Below are 26,073 nucleotides of genomic sequence, written 5' to 3' on the forward strand. Positions count from 1 at the left end.
GTGCCCTCCCATGCCCCCAGGGACACCCCCTGCCACCCTTGCCCACCCCAGGAGGACACCCAAGGATGGAGGGACCCATCCCAGGGAAAGAAAGGTAAGTTCAGGTAGATATTTTTTTCCGTATTTTTTTTGTGGCATAGGGGGGCCTAATTTGTGCCCCCCTATATGCCACTATGCCCAATGGCCATGCCCAGGGGACATAAGTCCCCTGGGCATGGCCATTGGGCAAGGGGGCATGACTCCTGTCTTTGCTAAGACAGGAGTCATTTCAATGGGGGTTGGGCGTCGAAAAAAATGGCGCAAATCGGGTTGAGGCAAAAATTTTGCCTCAGACCTGACTTGCCCCATTTTTTGACGCCCAATCTCCATTTTCCCCTACGCCGGCGCTGCCTGGTGTGAGTCATTTTTTTTGATGCACACCAGTCCGCAGCACCGGCTAGCTTCATTCAATAAATACTGCGCCTGCATGGTGCTTTGGAATGGCGTTAGCCAGCGGTAAAAATTTTGACGCACAACTGCGTTGGCGCAGTTGTGCGTCAAAAAGTATAAATATGGGCCTATGTTCCTCCAAAGCGCGTGTGCTTAACTTTAGAAAGGGTGAGCAAATTAGCATCCAATGATTCTAGCAAGATGGCGATCGACAGGTTGATATTGTAGGAATTTCATTTGAAGATAAAGGGGCCCAGTTTGAATGATAGCCTTGTGCACAATACAAAGATAGTTGAAAGTCATCCATTTAGACATGGGTAACCAGTGCAGTTTGTCCAAGTCTTCAGATGAAGAAGACAGGAGCTGCAACATGTCATCATGAGGATGGAGAAATAAAGAATTTCCATAGTCCAACCTGCGCAAAATAGTTGCCTGAACTATGACTGAGGGCATGTAACCAGGCTGGTGGGAGAGGATTTTCCGCAATGTGTTCAGTAAGACAGAAGACAACTCATTGATCTGACTGGTCAGAAAGGCATCCTCAATCAAACTGAAACCCGCGGTTTGTCAGGGCTGACGTGGCTATAAGAAGTAGCCTTCCCGACCAAAGCCAACGATCTGGAGTAAGAGGATGTAGGAGTTTTCCTGTGGAGCAGCAAACACCTCTGTTTTATCTTCGTTGAATTTGAGAGCAAAGGAAGCAGGCCAGGCAGTGACGCCACTCATGCAGAGGAGGAAAGTCTCAAAAGGGGTTGGAGAGGCTTTATTGACCGGGTGTCATCTCTTGGTTCATACAAGTGTTTCCAAAACTGTGACTCAACAGAGCAAGTGGTCTGGGGTGAATGTTAAATAGAGTAGAGCTCAATGAAGAGCGAAACCGTTGACCGGTGGTCCGAAGGTCTGAATGAAATGGGGGGAGATGAATGGATTGACACATATCTTCAAGGCAGGAGATAGCACAGCTCAGTGCATAGCCCGTGATTCTGATTTCAGTCGGTCTGTAAACCAAGGTTTTGTGAGTTATCGTATTTAAGGCAGATTAAAAATCTATTAATCACAGGCCTCAAAATTGCCACTATTAAGCATCATTTAAGGGTCATCAGCACCAAGATAAGGTCTGATTCGGTGCAGTGAGAGGGGTGGAAGCTGATTGAGTAGGGTAAAGTAAATGATGATGCACCAGGTAATGTAGATTTTCCTAGTTTTGATGACGGAAAGCCTTAATTTTATTAAAGACACGGAGGCGAGTATTATGCGTTTCTTTTCTTTCGTTAATAAAACAGCAGCAAGTGAAGAAAAACTACAAATCCCATGAACACAGAGAAAACCAGCCAAAGGGAAACAATTTGTAGTCCATATACAATAACCAATGAACATCAATGTATGGTATTATGACGTAACTGGACTGCGAACTGCCCTCTTTTCTTGCGCTTAACATTCAGCTGGCACGAAATAAAGGAAAAATAGAAGCCAAAATGAGAACAGCCATAATAAAAGATAACAACTCGGAGCAAAAGTTCATAAGTCCAGGAAACTGATGGTGGAGAGAAGCACACTGGTGATCCGCCAAACAAAGAAGTGGATAAGGTGAGAGGGTAGACGTTGATGGAGCATCCACACCATGACTCGAAGGTTTAGGTAGCAGGTTGAACAGACGATGTTGACACTAAAGGGATGGGAGGAATAGAAAACAGACAATAGTTACTACAATAAGGGTGGAATAATACTCGCCTCCGTGTCTTTAATAAAATTAAGACTTTCTGTCATTAAAACTAGGAAAATCTACATTTTATGACAAGACCGGAGGCTCCTATTATGCAAGTTTAAAGCAAATTAATGACATTCGAAGAAACATTATCCACTGGTTTACAGTAAAATACTCTAAATACATTGTCATTAGATCAATTAGCAGATCTAAGAATGTCCTCAATACGAGAACCCGTCCAAAAGGCTTTGGAAACCATAGCACCTCTGGAAGAGGTGTCAATCCCGGCCAAAGACATGATCCACTTAACCCAGTGGGCCAAAGTAGCCGAAGACACAGGCTTGTAAGGTTTCCTGAAGGAAATAAGTAGTTGATGAGTTGAGGACGTTCTTAGATGAGCAGTCATGAGTTCATAAGCTTTTAAACATTGTGCTATGCATAATTTGGGACGATCCGGAAAATATGGATAAAAAACAGATTGTAAATTTGTTTTTGTTCTTCGAGACACGGTAAATAACACACCAGAAGGAGTAAACTGTCTCGCTGAAATATATAAAGCTTTGACATCAGAAAGACGTTTCATAGAAATAAGGCACAACAACATAGTGAGTTTGTCCGACAACATCTTCAGAGTAAGGGAAGAATTGTAGGGCCATGAGAGGAAAAAATTCAGAACTACATTAACATCCCACAACAATCTGTATTTAGGTAACGGAGGATTGGCAAACTTTACTCCCTTTAAAAGGCGACAAATAAGCGGGTTTTCCCCCACCAGTTTTCCATTGACGAACTGGTGATTAGAAGAGATGACTGACCTGTACAAATTAATAGTACGATAGGCTTTTCCCTTACTAGCCTCAGCGGCAAGAAAATTCACTATAAAGGTGACATCTGCGGAAAGGGAATCGATGTGTTTTCCCAGACACCAGCTATGCCATAAAGCCCAAGCTGACTTATAGGCTTTTCTTGTTCCAGGAGCCCAGGACTGTCTGATATATTCCGAAGCTTGTGACGAAATGAGAGGGAAATGTTGGGAATTCCCGAACTTTTCCATGCTGAAAGAGAAAGGAGGTTGTCCATAATGAGGTTGTGAGGACATTGCAGAGGGTCCAAAAGGAGGTCTGGGAAAGTAGGAATTAGGAAAGGAAAATCTATGGCTAGTTCCAGAAGAGTTGGAAACCAAATCTGGGATTGCCAAAATGGAGGCATAAGAATTAAAGTAGCTTGCTGACGGCGAACCAGAGCTAGCACCCTGCTGATCATAACAAAGGGGGGGAAAGCGTATGAAAGGGATTTGGACCAATCTTGAAGAAATGCATCGGAGGCCAGGGTCAAAGGATCCGGACGCCAACTGTAGAATTGAGGGAGTTGTGAGTTGAGACGAGATGCTAACAAATCGATCGTCATGGGCCCCCATTTGTTCTGTGGAAAATGAAAGATCGGGGGATGGAGCTTCCAATCCTTTGAGTCGTGGAGATGACAAGAGTGCCAATCGGCAATGGAGTTGAGAGTTCCCGGAAGATACTCTCCATGAACCGAAATTTGGTTTGTAAGGCAAAATTCCCAAAAGCTCTTTGCTAATTCTGCTAGAGGTTTGGATCTTGTACCTCCGAGATGGTTTATGTAGCGGACCGCCGAAATATTGTCCATCCTGAGAAGGATAGCACAACAGACCTTGTTCTTTGCGAGGCTTCTGATTGCAAAGGAGCCTGCAGGCATCTCTAAACAATTGATATGCAATTTTGACTCCTCTAACGAACATGAACCTCCAGTCGAGATTGGACCACAGCGGGCCCCCCAGCCGGTTAGGCTTTCATCTGACTCTAATACAAGATCTGGGGCTGATGGAAAGATAGTTCTTCCGTTCCACGTGTCTAAATGGTCTGTCCACCATTGCAACTCTGTACGGGAATCGTAATCCAGAGGAATAACGTCTGCATAAGAAAGCCCTTTGCGTAAATGTTGAATCTTTAAACGCTGAAGGGCCCGGTAATGCAAGGGACCTGGAAATATAGCCTGTATGGAAGAAGAAAGAAGACCGACGACGCGGGCGAGAGTTCTTAGGGAAATGGACGAATGATGTAATACTTGAAGAATCTCTGACTTTATAGATTTTATTTTTGCAGAAGGGAGTAGCAGGGTGGCCGAAACTGAGTTTATTAGAAAACCTAAGAATTCTATACTTTGGGTAGGAAGAAGAAGAGATTTCTCCTTGTTGATAATGAAACCCAAGTCCGATAGAAGAGTACAGGTTAGATGGAGGTGCGTTGTAAGTAATTGTGGCAATTGACTCATGAGGAGAATATCGTCTAAATTGATGAGGAGTCTTACACCCTGAGCTCTGAGGTGTGCCACCACTGGCTTCATGAGTTTTTTTGAAACACCATGGAGCTGAGGAGAGACCGAAAGGTAGAGATGTAAAGTGGAAGAATTGGTCGAGCCATTGAAATTGGAGAAACTTCCTGTGTTCTGGGTGTATCGGGACAACCAAGTAAGCATCCTGCAAATCCAAACGAAGCATCCAATTGTTCTGCAGTAGGGAGTCTCTGAGATGGAGGATGGTTTCCATCTTGAAGTGGTGGTAAACAACCAACTGGTTGAAAAACTTGAGGTTGATAACAGGTCGCATTTTCTTGTTCTTCTTTTGAACAAGAAAATGGAGCTGGTGAAACCTGTAGGCTCTGGATAAGTGAGAGCAATAGCCTGCTTCTGCAGAAGAGACTGAACTTCCGAAGAAATAAGAGCGGACATGTCTGTAGAGAAACGAGGAAGAGGAGGAGCAATGGTTTGCACTGGGATTGAGTAGAATTCTATCATATAACCCTGAATAGTGCTTAGAACCCAAGGATCTGAGGGGGGAAAAAATGACAAAGGCGACTGCCCACGGAGACATGAGAAAGGAAAGGATTTACCTGTTTGGTTGGTATTTCTGGTATTCTTGAAGCCTCTGGAGCGAAAACCTCTGGTCCTTTGCGGATAAAACTGTGGCCTGAATTCTTGGTATCCTGTGTTGTAATTGCCACGATTGATTGTAGTAGGAGCGGCCCTGACAAAAACCCGTTGGTGAAACACCTTCTTTAAAGACTGTTGAGCCTTGTCCAGGGAGGTGAAAGTGGCTACGTATTTGCCCAGTTCTTTAATAAAGTTGTCACCAAATAGGAAACCCTCTGTTTTTTCCTGAGGTTGGACTGTGGCAAGGTGTACAAGTTTAGGGTCTAGTTTGAGTAGAATACCTTTGCGCCTTTCTTGAGAAATAGCAGAGTTAGTATTTCCCAGAAGGCAAACCGACCTCTGGACCCATAGGGAAAGTTCTTCGGGATGAATAAAAGACCCATCAATCCTGGCGGATTCAGCCATGTCAAAAATCCGGGTGAGAGGACCAATGATATCCAATAATTTGTCCTGACAAGAGGACCAGGCTTTATCAATTCCTTTCCTAGGATCTTTTGCCAAATTTGGTGAAGAATGTTAAGATGGGTTGGTCAATGATAGGAGTAGTGGAAGACTTATGCACAAGAGAGGGATAAGGACACTCTGATCTGAGCTTGGCCCGTGTTTGTTTGTCCAGTGGACTAAATAATTTGGCTGACACATATTCCCCCACATGAGCAGCTGGGAACCATTCAGTCGAATTGGGGTGTAAAATAAAGGAGGGATCAAACATAGGCAAACCTTCGCAATCCAGAAGCGGTTTTGAGGTGCCTGCGTCAGAGGAGGAGAGTTTAGGCTTCTTGGAGATAGGCGAAGAACAAAAATCATCATGGTCAGATGGATCAGCATCTGAATCTGCATCAGGTACATCATCATCAGTGTCAGGTATGGAGGAAATTATTAAAGGTGACATAATGTGTTTAGTTTTAGCCTTGCGTTTTTGAGATGCACCTTCTGGAATTTTATTCTCCTTAATTGGAGCCTTTTGAGGAACCACGTCCTCTGCCATGGGTGAGGAAACCTCACAAATCTTCAGCGCCGATTTTTGTATATTTTTTTACATGGGGGAAGGGCGCTGTCTGCAATCCCCTGCAGACTGGGCAGATAAAGACTTGTTAAGCATCTTCAAAACTGAAGATTCCAGATTTGTTGATAATTTATTTATAGAACTATTCACAGCTTGCTGTACAGAGTTCTGTATAAACATATTTATGTCTTGTTTAATAGCAGACACTTCCTCCTGGTCAACCTGAAGGTGAAGTGGAATTGCCAGACTCCATATTTACTATGAAATACTGAAGGAACAAGGAAAACAATTAAAACCAGTCAAAAACCAGGTGCTTAAGGGTTAATGTAAAAGATAAAAATTGCAGAACCCAAAAAGCCCCGCCCTGGGGCGTGTACAAAAAACGTCTTACTGAAAGACGACAGAAAGCAGAGGAGCATGTCGGACACTGAAGCCTATCTGGTAGGTGTGGCGCTGGGAACGCGCTGATAAGGCCTGAGGCAGACGCGAGGAAACGGAAAAACACCTCGGTCCTCGAGCGCAAGCCGAAATAACAGCACAACGCTTGAGGAGCGGTTGTAACCGTTCCAAGGAGCTCAGCGCGCGCGAAGGAAGCGCGCGAGACACGGGGAAAAGAAATAAAATAAAAATGCAGCAACTTGCCGACTAAGCAGGGAAACCAAAGGGAACAATAATGTCAAGCAGCGCGAGTAAGCGCGACAAATAGGATAAAGTCAAAACAGCATTTACATTGTAAATTACAAATAACGAGGACTAATGAAGAAAAATGACTTAACTGGCTGCGAGCAGCAAGAAAAGAGGGCTGTTCGCAGTCCAGTTACGTCATAATACCATACATTGAGGTTCATTGGTTATTGTATATGGACTACAAATTGTTTCCCTTTGGCTGGTTTTCTCTGCGCTCATGAGATTTGTAGTTTTTCTTTACTTGCTGCTGCTTTATTAAAGAAAGAAAAGAAACGCATAATAGGAGCCTCCGGTCTTGTCATAAAATCTAAAATAAACATATTAACATGTTTTTCTTGGACTTTTACTGGGAACGGTAGAAGTCATATTAGATGGAAATTACTTACATTGGAGGTGTCAGCAAAAGGCTTTTTTTTTTAACAGGGGAACAACCCTTGCCTTTTTTCACTCGGGTGGGACATCACCAGCAGAAAGCAATACATCACTGATAAAACAGAATGGCTCCATTATAGCGGCAGCCATGTGTTGCCAGATCTTGGGAGGTAGAGGAGAGAGTGCTGGCCGGAGGAGATTGAATGGGGAAGTGTCAGAAAACTGTTCCTATCTATCTGTCCAAAATCCATCAGTGAAAGTGGAGCATTCGTAGCCTGAGGGGGACAGTAATCTGGACATGATCTGTGCTGGAACTACAACTTAGGCCCATATTTATACTCTGTTTGTGCCGGATTTGTGTCACTTATTGTGAGGCAAATTCGGCGCAAACTTAACTTTTATCTTTGCTAAGACAGGAGTCATTTCCATGGGGGTTGTGCATCAAAAAATGGCGCTAGTCAGGTTAGAGACAATATTTTTGACTCTAACCTGACTTGCACCATTCTTTGGCGCACAAACCCCAGTCTTTCCTCCGCCTCTGCTGCCTGGTTACCGTAATTTATTGTGACGCTAACCAGGCTGCAGCGTCGGCTACTGTCATTCCATAAATAGGGCGCCCGGCTGGCGCATTCGAATGGCTGTAGCTGGCGTTAAACGTTTTGACGCAAATCTGCGCTAGCGCAGATTTGTATCAAAAAGTATAAATATGGGCCTCAGAGTGCACACAGATTTTCACTGGTCAAGACTACTCTTTATATTGATAATTTTTTCCTCGAAATGCTGAGCCAATTCTCACATAGTTACTGAGTGTGAACAAAATAATGCAATGAGCTAATGTAAGATTTGTTAATGTGTGTGCGATAGAAAAGGCTTTTCTCATGTGGTTGGATGCCGGAAGTATTTCTTTTTTACAAATATATGCCCTGGCAGAAATTATATGTTGTTTATACATTTTAAGGGCAGACTTTAATATAAGGTTCAGGGGTTATATCTCAGCATTTTCAATATTTTTATTTTCACGTTTAGCATTTTTCAAGGTATCATTATACCAAAGGGCTGGTACTGCAACTTTCTTTTTTGGGAAAGACCGTATCAAGAGATGACCTTATTCATTGACTATATGCTGTGAACTAACCATCAACACAAAGGCTCAAAGAAGGGTGTTGTATATGAGCAAGGTGTTCAGCTAAAGCCTCTGACTCTACCTTAGCCCATGCCTGGACAAAAAGTAGAAGACTATCTCTTAGCAGTATCTTTGGATAGAAGTGTATCCGATACAGTGATCTAAAATTGTACCAAAGAATGGTCAGACCAAACTGGAGAACAAATAGACCCCAAGGTCTACAGTAGTGAAGATGAAGGGGGTCATTAGGAGTTTGGCAGATGAAAACATCTGTCTGACAAAGTCCCGATGAGGAGACCACCACGGTGCTGATGGTCTCCCCACCGGCCCCATTACAATGTTCCCATTGGGCTGACCAGTGGAAAAGTATGAGAGCATTGTTTCTGCTCATAATTGAGCTGGTGGCAATGTTACTGCATGCAGGGTGCACCAGTACCTTTTAATGTACACTGGCAGCACAGCAGCAGACTGTGTGCTTTTTAAGGGTGCTGGGCATTGGGAGCCCTGCACTGCCCATGTCAGGTGCATGGGCAGGTCAGGGGCCACCCTGTGGACCCCTGCACTTGCTCTCTGCCAGCCCTTTCATGGCAGTCAGACCAAAATGGAAAGGCTGGCAGAGAACAAGACTGCAATCAGCACAGCGGTGCTGACTTCAGCACCTCAGTGGCTGATTACAACCATGACCTCAGTCATCCCATCAGGATCACTGACACTATCCTACACCCCTAGAGAGTGCAGTCCCACAAGCAAAGAATAAATACTCCCCAATGCTTGTTTTTTACATTGGGTTATGATTCCTATGTCCCACCTAACCTAGGGAGGGGACACAAATGTTGCGTTGGGGGGATGCTGTGTTTTTGCTGCATCTCCCCCTGGCAAAGGGTGCTTGGTTGGTGGTGACCCCATCTTCCTGGGGCCACCACAAGCTGAGCACACAGCTCAGAAAGACTTGGGCCTCGCAAGGCCTTGTGGGGCATATGCATATTGAATGAGTGGCTCTCCCGCTCTGCCGGGGAGAGCCGCTTTGAGCTTCCTTGGTTTTCCTTAATTTTTCGGTGGCCTTGTGCTGTGTTTCCCCTTTTTTTCCTCGGTGGAGGGAGCCCACTCCTGGCTGAGTCACATCCTGAGCTGAGTCAGAGAAAAAATAACATTCCTAACTGACCCATATGTTGCACAACTATGCTTCTGTAACCTACTGCATCATTCTTCTCATACAGGTTACAGTGTACATTGGTGTGACTCTGGTCTCTGTGGGCACTAGGGGACCTGAGTCATGCCCTAGGCCACTCTTTCCCATTTACATTTAATGTGAAAAGACAGTAAGCAGAATGACATTGACATTTATTGGAGTGTCCCTACAGAAAAAGACAGTAAGCACACTGACTATCTCTCACATGGGTACACCCATTTCATGAGTCCTACTCCAGGTCACCACCCACTCTGCATAGTTCCTTCTGCGCCAGGCTACCTAACAGCAGTTCTTGGGGCTGCGCACACCAGAAAACCTCCCTGCGGAACCCTCACAGATGTGCACACTCATATACACACATGATGACGAGTAACCAGGGCCTCCTACTCTGGCTGCACCACAGCAGCCTTTCCTTAGCAAGACAACACCAGCAGTAATCACGCGCAGTCCATTTTACCATGTGTTCACTGTGGATAAGTCCCTGACTAGGAGCTTCCCTCGCAGTAAAAGGTAAAAAACCAGGCAGCTAAAAAGTGAAAAATCATGGTGGACCAGATGGTCAGAACGGTCTCCTCAAATGAGCTATACATGGAACATAAAAAGTAAACTTACATACATAGCATAACTATTAAATGATGAAGCAATGTACAGTTATTAGGACATAAAAACGGCAAAATGTATTAACTATAAAATTACATTAATTATAATTTAAATTACTTCCCACCCTACTCCCTACAAACCTTTTAAATTACTAATTTCACTTAAAAAATAATAATAAACATCTTGAACTTCAGAATAACAATTTTCTAACAATATTAACAATTCAAATTTTATTTAAGCTAACATATTAAAACAATATAAACAATATTATCAGAATTATATACAAGCAAACCATATTAAAGAGAATAATATTAATTAAAATGATAAAACATTCCTAACAGGCCCCTATGTGTTTATTTTCCTTCTAAGAAAGCATATTGTTTGATTAATATTTACTCTATGTCACCATATGTAATTTGTCTGTTTTATAAAAAAAGAGGTCTTGTAATGCACAGTAAATGTTAGTCAAACCGTCCAGGATTTTGCAGTGTGAAGAGTACATTTTTCAGCCAATAAAAAGCAACACTTGTGGCCCACAACCTCAAAGTTCGCTGTATTTTGCTGTTGTCAAAATGTGCCTGCCAAAAAAATACTAGAAGGCCTGTGCTCTGTCACAGCTGGAGACTGTGCTGTGTCCAAATCAGTGACGTGCAGAGTCTCCAGCAACACAGCACATTGCTTTTTAGCATGTCTGATGCCGAAAGAGAGCAGATTACAGTACTAAACCTGCTCTTGCTGGCATCAGACAACCTGCGTGTGCAGGGCAATAGGGTCTTGTGTGTGGTGGCAGTGAAAGTTGGGGGGCATGCAGAAAATGGAAAAAAAGACATTTGGGGTGGGGCGACTAGAGATTAACAATGGGGGGGCCTAGGGAGAGAAGTATAGTGGAGGGTGGAGTGCAGGACAGCCTTTCAATGGCCTGTGGAGTCCGCAGGGGGCACACAAAGGTGTGATACGGGATGCAGGCTAATTGCACAGGAGAGGGCTCTGTGCATTTAAAAGGCACGCAACAGCGGAAGTTAACGCCTATGCTGCCTGCTAGCCTATTGTTCACCCTCTCTTTACTGGGTCAGTGGCAGCTCAGAGCCAGTAAAGAGAGGGTCAACCCCATGTTATTTTTTTTCCACAAAGTTTGCTGTCACTATTGTAAAAATCATGGGATTTTTTAGAAAAGTGCAGATTTCACTTTTTTGTTTTTTTTAATTGTGAAATGACAATATCCTGGGGGGTTCTGATTAGTGGCTGCTTTGATTAATGCTACTAGGGGCGCCATGGAACAAAGTTGAGTCTGTGGTGTCTGATTTAGTCTTTCTCCAAGAGGTATCATCTTGTGTAACAAATCCTAGATGTAGATGAGTGTAGAGGGACCAAGCACATACTAAGGGCCTGATTGGCAGATGGGATACTCCGTCACAAACTTAATGGATATCCCATCCGCCATATTACAAGTTTCGTTATATCCTATGGAACTTGTAAAACCGTGGGCGAGATATCCATCACGTTTGTGACGGAGTATCCCATCCACAAGAGTAGTTATCAGGCCCTAAGTGCGCTTTGCCCTTAGCACACATGATACGTATTAATTTTCTGGTACTAATGACTGTTTCAAATATCATTTCACCTGGTCTCACTTAGTATTATGTTGAAACACAAAGTCAAGTCGCACTTCCTTAACTGGTCCTGTTTTGTGTCAGAAGCGAGGAGTGCCTGCATTGATCCGCCCAGGAAAATCAACGTTTGCACATATTTCCATTGGGCTGATTTTTTGCTGGGTAAAGTGTTTTGGTGCGGCCAAAGACCAGTTTTCTAAACTAAAAATCTTTAGCTCTGGAAAACTGACAGACTCTGGTGTTTGCGGAGCTTTATGCCACTTTCCACCACTGTGCGTCACACGAGGTCATGCACAAATCTTTAGCAATTCCTCCCGCCATCGCCAAACTAGCTAGCAATTTTATTGTTATAGGCTTGGTTCACATAGGTATCTGCACACCTGACATCAACTTAGATGCACAGTTATGTCCATTAGCAAGGGCTCTTAGGCTAGTTCTCCTTTGCACTGTGGTAATCCACAGACCCAAGGTCTCCAGCTACATCCAACAACAGAACAAATCATTACCATACTTACATACATGAAAAGAATCAGACTACTACTAATCCATCTCAAAGAAATCAGAACACAGACTCCAGTCTGTAATAGAATACTTTAGCCCGGGGCGTGAAGGTACAGGAACGCCAAGATTGCAGCGGGACCATGCTAATGGTAATGCAGCACTATAGAAATTTCTGCAACACAACCTACATAACATGCAGACATGACCTGGAGATGTTACAGCATAGGAGATCAATGGAATGCAATGAAGGCCAGGGGCAGAAAAGATCATTTGTTACACAAATTCTGGGTCATGTCTACAAGGCCCGTGGCGGAAGATACAGCACATTTCTATCTTCTCCCCCTGTGCTGGTGCACAAACTGCTGCCATGTACCAGCACAGGCACCCTTGTACTATGTTGGTGCCTTAGTTGTGGGGATGATTGTTTTTGTGCAGAAAAGGACACCATCCTGCACAAGAACAATCAAGGAAGGCAATTTCCTCCTATTATGTGTGCTGCATAATGCAGCACACATAGAATGAGGAAACAACAGGGCAAAGTAAAGATATTTTACCCCGTTGCGTCATTCTTAGACCACTCCTGGAGTGGCATAGGCTTTTGACACATCCCCAGGTATACAAAGCCTTGTAAATCTGGGAACGCATCAAAATCTATGGATGTTGCGCAGGAACACCCACACAACACCCATGGAAACGCCTCCCTGATGCAAAGTAAGGCGACACAGCAACTTGCTCTGAGTTGCCTTTCTCCATATCTACAGGGATATGAAAAGCCACAAAAAGTACAACTTGTGTCACAAAAAGTGACTAACTAGCTGCACAGGCCACTTGTAAATATTTCCCTCTGTGCTAGTGAAATAAGCTACAGACAAAGGCCCATATTTAAAAGAAAATGTCGGAGCGTGACGCTGAGCCAAAATTGGCAGACCTGCGCTCTGTGATTTTCACAACGCAGGTATTTAATTGGATATGGCACACACCTGTGTTGTCCCCTGTGCTGGCGTTAAATTAAGCTGCCTGCACCAACGCAGGCATCCTTGCACCATCGTGCAAGGATGTTTGTGTTGAGGGGTTTGATTGTTTATGTGTGGAAAGGTGTCCCTTTCTGCACAAAAACAATCAGTAATGGCGATTTGCCACTTCTGTGTGAGCTGTAGAATGCAGCACACACAGAACTGCCACAGCATCATTTTGAAATTATTGTTTATGTGCAATCTTGTCTGGCATTTTGCTCTTTCTATGCGTGCTGGAGAATGCAGCATGCATAGAAAAAGCAAAAAGTGAGGAGGAATAAAAGTATTTCTCCTCTTTGTGCCTTACTAATGGGACCCCTGGGGTGGCGTTATATTTTGGCGCTGTCTCAGGTTTACGAAATCTCATAAATCGGAGGCAGTGTCAAAATGCAATGGGTGTTGCTGTGGCACGCCCACAGCAACTCCCATTGCACGTACCTTCCACGTAAAGGTCTGTGTGTGAAGAGGCTGTATTTACAAGTTGGCATTAAGCCACAAAAAGTGGTTTAACACCACCTTGTAAATACAGCACAGGGCATAGCGCCACCAGAGCGTCACTTAAAGTGACACTCCGGTGGAGCTAGGGACTCTTAAATATGCCCCTAAACTTGTAACAAATCTCAGTTTTCTGTTTTGTTTTGACAACCATTAGAACTTTCATATAATGGTTTATTGTTACCAGAAACTGTGTGTAAAACTACAGAATGATACATATTGGACAGATGACTAACACACTGGTCGCGTAAAGGATTGCAAACCTACTTTATATTTTTTAAACTGATCTATATACCAATACTGAATAATAAAATAAGGAATTGCTGTGGGCCACAGAAGGCCCTAGGTTATTAATATTCTTTTGGAAGATTACAATTTGCATCCTCCTGTGATTGGCTACAAATGCAGGGTGGTTGCCTGTACAGAACAGCAGACCTCCATTCCTGTCACTGCATTTCAAATTGGAAAACTTTGTTTTGGGTGCCCAATTTCCTTACCGAATCATGGATGCATTTATAATAAGTGATTTGCAGGGCTTGAGACTGGTAAATCATTTAGCACATCTACCCCAATATCCCGCTGGTTTACAGTCAGAAATATTTTTTGTATTAAGATAGTCCACAATAGCTGCACATCTTACTTATGTAGTCCTTACATACTAATTCGAAGACAGCTTGTGAGGAGACTGTATTTTCTCTTTTCCACAATGCAAGCAAACCTTGACCTCATGTAAAAGTGTTACATCTTATTTATAGCAAGACTATTTAGAGATATTGCTCACACTGAATTTTCCACTGTATGGATAAAAGGTACTTACATAGGAACCATAGTCGATGGCCAGAGTCTGTAATGCCCATGGAAGACCTAGTCCAATTAGAATGTCAAAGACGTTGCTTCCAATCGAGTTTGACACCGCCATGTCCCCCATACCTGAAGGAGAAGTAGACTAGTATCTAAGAAAACATTTTGGCAAGGTAACAACAAACCATGCTGTGATTTTTCCTAGAAATAAAGTAATTGATCTAACTTGACACTTTCACATAGTTGTAAAGTAACCACTCCTTCCATTAGGATCACTTAATGACTACAAGTTGGTCTTCATTCGAAAATTGCATTGAAATACTGTTTGAAACTGTCAACAAATGTTTTTTTTCCAAGAGTGTGGTTTAGGCTCAGCCAACATATTGGTTTTCTTGAGTACAGTATTTAATTGGTCATTATTAGTCTGCTCCATGAAAAAGAAAGTGCTTGTGTTGCACTTTTTTTGCTGGTGGGAAAGCTCATGTTCAATACAGCAGGTCTGTGTTGGTTATGGTAACAAGCCAGTCATCAAGGCAATAGGGAGGATCTGTTTATTTTGAAAGGTTAGTATAAATGCAGTGGGCCTGACATATTTATTATGAAAAGCATATTTCAAAGTCGCAAGGCAATTAAGAGTCTATTGTTATTGCCTATAATAAAGACTAGAGTGACACATTTTGTTACATGAAATCTCATAGATTACCATAGTAGACACATGTTTTAGTGTTACTTATTTCCTCTAACAAACCACTGGGATATACGATTTGCACTGTGATAATCCTTTTAGGCCCTCTTTGGAATGATAGCAATTTCTTTTGCCTATACATTTGAAATATTTGTAACTTTATGGCTGTGTGCCTGATAATCACCTTGTGTAAAAGCTTACACTCAATAAAGCAGGCGTTAGTTGGCTATGGTGGTAAACAAATTGTAAAGGCAAAAGGCCTGGTTCTTTCCCTAGGAAAAGTTATGTCCAGTGCCACAGGTTTGATCTCTTTATTAAGATAAATGATCAGAAAAGAAGCAGGCCTTCTGAAAAAATATTTGTTAAAGTCAATAGTTATTTAACAAGATTGTTATTGCACTGTGTTACAGGCTGTAGACAGGTATTTTGTTATATGAAATCTCACAGATTACCTTGGTAGGTGGGGGTCTTGGTCACTCCTTCTGACAATCCTCTGGCGGTAGGTAATTTTCACCATAGTAACCCGTGTTATGCTTTCCAAGAGGTATTGTAAATTGTATTACAAATTGCTATTTTGTACATATTTATAATGTTATCGCTGCATGCATTATGTTTGACATCTTATCTGTACATCTCTAAGCCTGTGCTAGTTATGGCATCAAAGCATTGGTAAAGGCTATAGGTCTTATTGTTCACTGAGAATAGTCATGTTAGATTCCATAAGTTTGATCTGTTTAGTATGAAATGTTATGCCAAAACCTGTAGACTGGGCTAACTTATTGTGAAATGCATGTGTAAAAATCAAATTAGTTGGTAAGTGTTTTGGTATTAGTTACCCACTCAAACAAACCATGCAGAATGCAGATTTTCTGTATGAATCCTAAAAAAAGCCCTCTTAAAAGCAATGCGATAGGGTTAAGAAGGGAGTAATAGTTAGGAATAATGACAAAGGTTAACATGTGCCTATATCCAATTCACAAATATAGTGGCAGACATTCTACATTCTACTTTTTGTATTTTACATAAATATATACACTAGCCATGGGTATTTTACATCTACATTTTTACTTCTAAATTGTATTACTCTATTTGTACTCTACTTTATTGCATACAATCCATTTTGCTATATTTTATCACGTGTAATGTAGGTATTTCAGCTCATTTGATTATTTTGACAATTGTTACCAACCATTAAGGTGCATACAACTTCAGAAAGATTTGGGTTCTGGGTATTGTTAGAGTATCTTATTGCACAGTGGCTTGTGACACAACATGAAATCCAGATGTGTATGCAATCATGCTCCACACCAACAGGCTTATGATTACCTTGCCTTGCCACTATGAGACTTGCCATGCAGTCAGGTACACTTGTTCCAGCGGCCAGAAAAGTAATGCCCATGATAACATCTGGAATACCTAATGTGAAGCCAATAATTGTAACCTAGCAAATAGAAAGGAACAATAAGGTACATGGAAAATAACAATATGTTAAAAAATCAATAGGGTAAACAATGCAAGAGAGAAGAATACATTAATGTAAACGGTTTTTGAAATGCATGGTGGAGTACAAATTCTGGTCTGCCTGTTTTGACAGCTTTTTGTCAATATGTTTATAATTATTAATCCTGGAGTGTGCCAGAATGGCTGATACCAAGGGCCTCTTTACAAGCCCCTAGCTGCACACTGGGCCACTGGAGTATAATTTGTTTTACGCTCCTGTGGCTCAGTCTCGGGACCGTATTTACAAGGCCATGCAAGGCCACCTTGAGTGGCTTTTCATGACCTTGTAAATATGGCCCCCTTTCACGCATAACTCTGTGTTAAACGGGCGGTCCATGGGTGTTGCTGTGGCTGTTCCCACGCAATACCCATGGAATCTGACGCATTCCCATATTTAGAAGCCTGGGAATGCGTCAGATTTCTACACCACCTCAGGAGTGGTGTTAAAGTGGCGCAAAGGGGAGAAATAACATTATTTCTCCCCGTTTTCTTCACTTTCTATGTGTGCTGCACATAGAAAATGCCATTAATGATTGTTTATGTTCAAGAAGGTGTTCTTTCCTGCACATAAACAATCACCCCTGCAGTGCAGACACCCTTGCATCATGGCGCAAGGGTGCCTGCATTAGCAGTTTCTACACCAGTGCAGGGGAAAGTACAGGGATGCGTCATATTTCTGTAAATACAGCGCATCCCTGCGCCACGCTACATCATTTCTTCGTACATGAGCCCCCTAGCTTTCAATATTTAAAAAAAAACATTTCCAAGACAGAAGTGTTGGAACAGAATGAGTGGAATATGACCAGTTGTTAGAATTGTACAATTTATATGCATATTCTGAATACCTTTTTGTACATGGCTATGCCTATTCGGAAAGAGTGCCAATCAAATAAGGCACCGTAGCCCTAGAGACCAGTTCAACAGAGCAAAAATTAAATCAATCAGGAACATCTTCAATTGCTTCAAAGGATTAGCTCTGGATCACTCCAATCTCACATTTCTAGCAGTCCATTTCACATGGCTGCCCCCAAAGCAGTTAGGTTACTTCCTCACAAAGAATTATGAGCTGCTTAGTATCACCCCCAACTCATGTGACTCACTTACACTGGTATTTAGATCCATGTGCGAATTCATAAAACAGACACAATGACAAACTGCATCTATGTTGTCACTCGTGGAAATTGTTTGAATAGTCATACAGCACTTGTTTTACCGGGTGTTCATTGCCTCTGCACACGCAGGAGAAAAGGGTAGTAGTACATGAAAAAATTTCACCATTATTGTATGTTCCTGTTATGCACCAATATTATGCATCCAGGTGTATGCTGGGTGGACAAACACATTTGAGTTCTGTCAGAAGTGTTATTTGCCCAACATGCTTTTGTACTTGATAATTCAGCATGTGTCAAAGTTACTGCGTTATAATTTTCGCCTGACTCAAGGTAAGGTGAAGCCATCACAGCTTTTTAACTTAAATTGTATCTATTCTGAATTTAAGCGGTGAACAGTATCTTTAGAACTGCACAAACATCAGCTCCCTTAAAGACCAGTGCTCATCTACTGAGGATGCATCTTCTCCATAGTTCGCCTTCAACTCAAAGAATTACCTTGTGTAATATTTTCCCTTATTATAACCCAACCATATCTCTATTAGTAGATCCTGCAAACAATAAAAGTAGCCTTTAAAAAGAGAATTGTGAGCTTTGATGGACACCACATTCAGGCATATCAGAATTTATGATTTTGGAACTTGTGCATACATTTTATTTTCTTTCATCTAGAAAGGAACTATAATCAGGGCCTGTTTCGCAAAGGGCCTCCAAACTTGTGGTGGAGGCCCCGCAGTCATGGCAGGGGGCCCACACTTGTGGTGGGGGCCCTGCACTTGTGGCTGGACCTCCAGACTGCAGTTACTCATTGCAATGAGTGTGGGCCCTCTGGCACAAGGGTGGAAGCTCTTTATGAATCGGGCCTTCAATGAATTTTTTTGTTTATACATACAGGAATAGTGGAAAGTCTAGATTTAGTGATGTAATGTACACATGAGTAGCCTTGTTAGAGCGTGGTAATGTAGTAGGAGATGGACTTTGTACAAGAGACACAAGATGAGTGTTCAGTTACAAATGATAAAAAGTAGGCAGCTAAAGCCTATAGTGCGCTCTAGGGTTCATTTGCAGCCTAGAGCACAAAGAAGGAACAGCACAACCTGAGTTTATATGGCTGGGATAACCATGCTAAAATCGATGCTAAATCTAGAGATCCTTGGTAAAATGGAGTCTGAAGGTTTTGCTGAAATGACAGCACAGAGGTTGTGAGTCTTAAGTCAACTGGAAGAGTTTTTCATGCTAGAGTCGAAGCTCCTGAAAAGGATTGATGCTGAGTGTATATTGAGTTGAACCTTAGGTTTGCTAGAAGTAAATTGTTTTTACTTCTGAGCCCTCACTTGCGATTTTATAGTTTGAGGAGGTTGAAGAGGTAGGGTGGCAACTTGAAATATAATGCTTGATAGGCTAGGCACCTCAGTTTAAATTTTATCCTGGCCCCAATAGGAAGCCAAGGCAGATAACTGAGAATTGGGGTGGTGTGTTCCTTTTTGTGGATGTGAAAAGTCCAGCTGTGAAGCGGAGAACTGCTTTGAGGCACTATTAAAGTCAAGTTGTGAGAATATTAGGGTATATTCTGCAGTTTTTTTCAGAAGTTTCAGAACACTGACAGATATGAAGTTAAGAATTGTACACCTGTGTATGTGATTTCCATATTAATCTATATATAATTCTCTTAGTGGTAGAGTGGCGGTCGACATTCAGGAACGGATATTTTTGCAGATAAATATTGAAAAACTTGATAATGTGGTACAGTATCCATTCAGAACCAGTGTTGAAAAACATTACATTTGAGATTTTGGACCAATTCCCATACAGTAGTAGTGTAAACTTGAAAAATCCAATATGAAACCCTTGGGAAAATCACAGAACAGAAGCCACAATTGTCGAATGTGCAAATCCTTTTTCTAGGTGGCCGCAGCTTTTGTCATTCAGGTTCTGGAAAACACACCGTAACACAAGAATAGCAGATTTTCTGCATTCCGTCAAGTAAGCCTTATCTGTGAAAATATGTTTATAAATAATATGCTTGCTACAGCAGCATTCCTGTTTTTTGCCGATGTAACATATTTAAACATCAAATGCAATGTGTACCCTTCCAAGTAAACATTTCATCTTTTTTTTCAATATATTTTTTTATATTTGAGCCTTAGGATAGTTTACCATGCTTGATTAGGCAACCTCTTGCTTTTTTCCGATGAATATCATGTGGTATGTACACTTGTAACATTCTAGACATACAGTGGCATATTCACAAACCCCTTGCGCCATATTTACAGGGCTGTGTTAAGCCATTTTTTGTGGGTTAACGCCACCTTGTAAATTTTGGTCCCCCGGCACAGTTTTCTGCAGCAGAGGTGCGTGCAATGGGTGTTGCTGTGGGCATTCCACTGCAACACCCATTGCTTTTTGACATTCCCCAAGATTAACAATTAAACGACATCTGAGGCAGTGCCAAAAACTAATGCCACCCCTGGAGTGGCATCAGCATGGTGCAACGAGGAGAAATACTTTTATTTCTCCTCGTTTTTTGGTTTTCCTGCGGCACATATAGAAGGAGCAAAAGGCCATTATTGATTGTCTCTGTGCAGGAAAGTGTTCTTTCCTGCACATAGACAATCATTACTTAATGATGATTTGCTACTTCTATATGTGCTGCATTCTGCAGCACACATAAAAGTAACAAATCACCATTATTGATTGTTTATGTGCAGGAAGGGACACGTTCCATCACATAAACATTCATTTCTTGCAAAGGGTGCCTGTGTTGGCGCTAGGCAGCTAAATTTAGCGCCAGTGCTACGGGAAGCACATGGGTGCACTATATTTTTCTAAATATGGTGTTGCCTCTGCATCATGCAAGGTAACACAAGGGCAATGCAACACTAAAGTCAGAATTACTGAGCCACGCAAGTCCCCCTTGAATGGCCCTGCGTTGCTTAGTACATATGGAGTAATGCAAGGCAGCGCAAATCACTGCTTTGCGTTACTTTGCAGAAGGGAGGCGTTCCATGGGTGGAGCATGGGTGTTCCCAAGCATCCATTCATGCATTTTTTGAGCATTCCTAGATTCACAATGTGTGGTAGACCTGGGAATGAGTCAAATGCCACACCTTCCATGCGTAATGAGGAGAAATATCTTTATTTCTTGTCATTCTTTCCTTCATCTACACATGCTGCATTCTGCAGAACATGTAGGAAGAGGGAAAGCCTCAGAGGATTGTTTTTGTACAGGAAGGTGTCCCTCTCTGCAAAAAAACAATGCAGGCACCCTTGCACCATGACACAAAAGTGCCTGCATTGGCATTAGGTAGCCAAAAACACACCAGTGCAAGGAGAGGATTGGAATGTGCCATATAATGGTAAATATGATGCATTCCTGTCCACTCCCTTTCACGTAGTGCAGCAAGGTATCTTGTTGCATTATATTAAATATTGATAAATCTACCCTGAAATGTTGTGAAAGCCAAGGCCCCCTCGTAAAGGCAAGATGGTGCTATTATCCTAGCATGCTCTTTCATCTAAACTGAAAATGTGTGCTGGGCTCAGAGAAGGGGATTCCCTGGAAAATATTGTTGGACAAAAGTTTCTCTTGTGATCTCTGGTTGGTTGTCTGGCAGGACCAATGAAAGATGACACAAATGGACAAGGAAAGGCCAGTTGCATAACCGTAAATATGCATTCCTTTCATCAATGGAGTGGTTGTGGCAAAATCTGTTGATTCAACTCACCGTCATTATAACTTACCATCCACACCATCACGTAAGAGTAAGCCGCAATCCAGACAGTGGACATGGCAAACGTCACCATGAACCACTTCTCCCAGCGCGGCTTGGCGCAGTTGGGTACAGTGAAGTACATGATGAATGACAGGGGCCAGGTGAGTACCCACTTGGCCTTGTGTGCTTTGCCAGCTGTAAAAAGCAGAAAAAATACTGAGTCTTTTCTGTACAAGAATCCATCAATTTACCACTGCTCGTTTTCAGTCTTCTTTCCCCTTATTAAGAACTGTTCAGCTTCTCGTGTGCCCTCTGTATACTTGCTGCTATGTAACAGTTGCCCTCCTCCAACATGTGCGTACTGTTCTTCTCCACTCCCTGTATTATCCATCCTCACGTCATAAGAGGATACTGGTCAGAAAATGCACCCAAGAGATTTAAAGACAGCGACTGTTGTGGTAGCGATGCTATAAGGATTAATGCATGCAACCAAAATGCCCAAAGTCTTCTTGGGTAGCAAAAGATAGCCATACAGTAGTGCAGTGGGCCGAGCAACCCCTGGACCCTGGTGTCAATGCGCTTGCTGCACTATTGCAGGCTGCACCACTGCAGCCTACAAAGTTTGATACTGTAACCTCCACAACAATGCATTCATTTGCCCATAGGACTAGTCATCTGATGGGAAAAGGAGGACAAACAAATCCAACAAATACAGGAAATATCTTCCAGGTCAGACCCAGGTGACTTCACAGTTTCTCCCAAAGCTGTCCACGAATTTCCATACTAGCTCTTCAACTAACAAGTACCTGTCTTTTAAGCGTAACACCTTCCACCAGCATAAGCTCAAACAGTACATAAAGTCAAAGTCCTCTCTGGTGTTGAAGGTGTCAGAGTTGACTCAGTGACTTATTGAAGCTATGTAGGACACTTCTATTTTGTTCCCCTTTTAATTGCTTTAGTACTAAGGGGCAGATTTACAAGAAAGTGGTGCATCAGTCCTGATGCACCACTTTTCTTGTGTCCGCCTTGCTCCCCCTAACAAGACCATGGTTGCACTGTATTTACAATATGGCACACCATGACCGTCGTTACCACAACAGTGTCAACATTTTTTACACTGTTGTGGCGCTTTGTTGCACTAGCGTAAAACATTCTGACACTAGTGCAGCAAAGCACAGGGAGGCCCATAGATTATTATGGGTGTGTCACTTTAACGCCTGCTCTGAGCAGGCACTAAAAATGACAGAACAAATGTCACAGGGAAATCTTCTAAATTTCCCTGCACCTTTTTTTGGGCCTTACTGACACTGGCATAATGTGGCACAAGGGGTTACAAAGTGGCTCAATGAATACATTGCGCCACTTTGTAAATATGGCATGGGGGAATGGCCATCTTAATGCTGTGTTAGTGCCATAAAAATGACACTACAGCAGCGTTAAGGTGGCGCAACAGGCTTGAAAATCTTCCCCTAAACACTTTCCTCTTCTTTGTTCACAAGGAGCTTGCTTGGAAATGAATTCACTGGGCAGAACTTACCTTGGTAATAATACCTGTTATGCCTTCAACGGATAGATGAACAATAAAGGCCATCTTTATACTGCAGGTTTCAGATAGTCTGAAAATCATTTTTGTTTAAATTAGGAGTCAATTTGGATATAGAGGTGCAACCTAGTCACACCATTACTGAATGGTGTTTGCAACACTCAGAAAACAAGATTAAATCAAAGTGTGCGCTCAGGGCTGTACTGAAAGAACATTAATCAACAGATGCTGAGCAGTGGTAAAATAACATTAAATAACATTAAAAAAACAAAGCCTAGGTGCTACCTTTTATTAAAGATTTAATGGTGGAGCAAATGTTCCAGGAGCCAGAGGTAAACGAGGATAGAACTGGAAAAAGCCAAAACAAATCTCAGCTACATGGGAGGAGGCGGGAGGAACGGAATGCTGCAATAAAACGCAGGTTGCTACCAGCCTAAAACACCCACAGTCAAAAGGGAGCAACAAAGAAATAACAAAAGTAGTCTGTCACAGCAACAGATAAAGAAACCAAAGTGGGATAATACAGTAGTGGGGCACTGCTCTGAAACAGAAAAAGGAGGTAGAAAAAGGCAGAGCTGACCACTAGCGAGCAAGAAATTTTAAAGGACAGTGCAACCAACAAATGAAATTGCTTTAAGCCCTAAGAAGTACACTAAAAGTATCACCAAGATCGAACACGTGCACTTGACTTAAAAATAGGGCTCTATTATCAATTTCATGCATAGGCTGATAAAACATACTTAGGTTGCCATCCTGTGCTAGATTACGTCTAATAGGGGTAATAAACTGTATCATATTGTACTACCTGTTTATGAATTGAGATCACTAATCCGTCTCCAAAGTGACATCGTCAGGAATACTATTGTCATTATGAAATTCTCAGAATAGGCTGGAGTAGACCTAGGGTGAGGAATTTACCACGTGTGGTAAATACCTCCCGATTCAGGGGTTTTAAAAAGAAAATGGGGCATACCATCCAGAGTTGTTTTTAATATTGAATGTTTGCCTTTTTTTCTGGGTCTTTTCCAGTGATCAGTTTCGGACTAACGCACATTTTTTGGCATGTGTCCTACATATTTATGAAACATGAACTAGAGCTAAATAAATTTACTTAATCTCTTTTTACGCGAACAGCAAAAATAAAGGCAAAAAGCAAAAGGCTATTTTTGCAACACTGAAAAGTCAATGGCCGCCCCCAAATGAATACATTTCAATGGGGAGAAAATAATAAAATTACTGTTTTTTGTTTGCTTTATCACTTTTTATACACCTCAGCAATCCCCCTCTCTTTCCCAGAAAGCATTGTTTTTCTACTTTTATTTAATTATGCATTAGAACTATGTTAGACCTGACAGCCTTAGGTGGTCATACCCCAACTTTTTGCCTACCTCCTCTGTTTTTCTGACCCTGTTTTTGCTGGTTTCAGGACTCTGCACACTTTACCACTGATGTCCAGTGCCTAAGTGCATATGCTCTTTCCTCTAAACATGGTAAAATTGGTTCCTACCTGTTAGAAATGGGGTCTTTGGTTGGCAGTCAGGTTAACCCCTGTCCAAGCAAGGACCCTCACTCTAGTCATGGTAAAGGAGAATCACCCTCAGCTAACCCCCGCTCACCCACTTGGTAGCTTGGCAGGAGCAGACAGGCTTAAGTTCAGAATCTAGGTGTAAAGTATTTGTACCAACACACTCAGTAACTCAGTGAAAACACTACAAAATAACACAACAGAGGTTTAGAAAAATTGGAAAATTTTATCTAAACAAAACAAGACCAAAACAACAAAAATCTAACATACACAAGTCAAGTTATTAATTTTTAAAGCAAAAGAGTCTTTAATCCTTTTGTAAACAGTAAAAACATTGTTAGCGTTGAAAAGTACCTAGGTAGCGTCAAAATAACACGCACGGGTGAGTGTGTGTCAGAAAAGGCTAGCGATGTGTCGAATTCTCACCCGCAACCGAGACCGTGTGTCGTTTCTCATCCTCCGGTCGGGTCAGCGTGCGTCATTTTTCCTCTCTGCAGGAGAGCGCTGCGTCGATCCGGGCAAGCACTCGGGTCCAGGCAGGTGTTGCATCATTTTTACGCGCCCAGCAAGGTTTGCGTCAAAAATCCTGCCACACGGTATCAGCAAAACTACGCTGTGTGGGTTGCGATGTTACCAACCTCTGGTAGCGGTGTGGCGTGTCATTTCTCCAGACACTTGCGTCTATTTCAGCTGCAAAGCTGGCGGCGCGTTGTTTTTTCAGCAGCATCTCGGAGGTTGCATTGGAAATTTCTCTGCAAGGCGGTCTCTGTGTGGATTTTCAATCTTGGTCTGCCAGCTTCACCTGTCAAGGCCCCAGGAACTGGATAGGGCACCACTTGGCAGGCCAGGAGTCTCATCAGAGAGTCCAGGTGCTGGCAGGGGAAGTCTTTGATGGCCCTGAGACTTCAACAACAGGAGGCAAGCTCAGGACAAGCCCTGGGAGATTTCTTCACAAGCAGGAATGCACAACAAAGTCCAGTCTTTGTCCCCTTTCACCACGTAGAAGCAGCAACTGCAGGATAGCTCCACAAAGCACAGTCACAGGCAGGCCAGCATTTCTCCTCAGCTCTTCAGCTCTTCTCCAGGCAGAGGGTCCTCTTCATGTCCAGAAGTGACCTAAAGTCTGTGTTTTTGGGTGTCCGTCTTATACCCATTTTGGCCTTTGAAGTAGGCATACTTCAAAGGAAAGTCTCTCTTATTTGTGAAATCCTGCCTTGCCCATGCCAGGCCCCAGACACACACCAGGGGGTTGTAGACTGCATCGTGTGAGGGCAGGCACAGCCCTTTCAGGTGTGAGCGACCACTCCTCCTCTCCCTCCTAACACAGATGGCTCATCAGAATATGCGGGCTACACCCCAGCTCCCTTTGTGTCACTATCTAGCGAGAGGTGCAAACAGCCCAACTGTCAAACTGACCCAGACAGGGGATCCACAAACAGGCAGAGTCACAGGATGGTTTAAGCAAGAAAATGCTCACTTTCTAAAAGTGGCATTTTCAAACACACAATCTCAAAA

The 26,073-nt window shown here is 42.6% G+C and overlaps 1 protein-coding gene across 2 annotated transcripts in view; it reads right to left on the reverse strand.

Moving 5' to 3' along the window:
- The window catches only part of SLC24A3 (solute carrier family 24 member 3), a 1,392,829-nt gene that overhangs the window by 171,837 nt on the left and 1,194,919 nt on the right, over positions 1 to 26,073 (reverse strand). For both annotated transcript variants that reach the window (XM_069234727.1, XM_069234728.1), the window contains exons 13-15: positions 21,519 to 21,685; positions 16,495 to 16,609; positions 14,500 to 14,612 (exon numbers count right to left, since the gene is read on the reverse strand). In XM_069234727.1, coding sequence (XP_069090828.1) covers positions 14,500 to 14,612; positions 16,495 to 16,609; positions 21,519 to 21,685 — 395 coding nt within the window. The remainder of the gene's footprint in view (positions 1 to 14,499; positions 14,613 to 16,494; positions 16,610 to 21,518; positions 21,686 to 26,073) is intronic.

The sequence above is a fragment of the Pleurodeles waltl genome, chromosome 5 (genome assembly GCF_031143425.1).
Source record: "Pleurodeles waltl isolate 20211129_DDA chromosome 5, aPleWal1.hap1.20221129, whole genome shotgun sequence".
In the NCBI taxonomy this organism is placed as follows: domain Eukaryota; kingdom Metazoa; phylum Chordata; class Amphibia; order Caudata; family Salamandridae; genus Pleurodeles; species Pleurodeles waltl.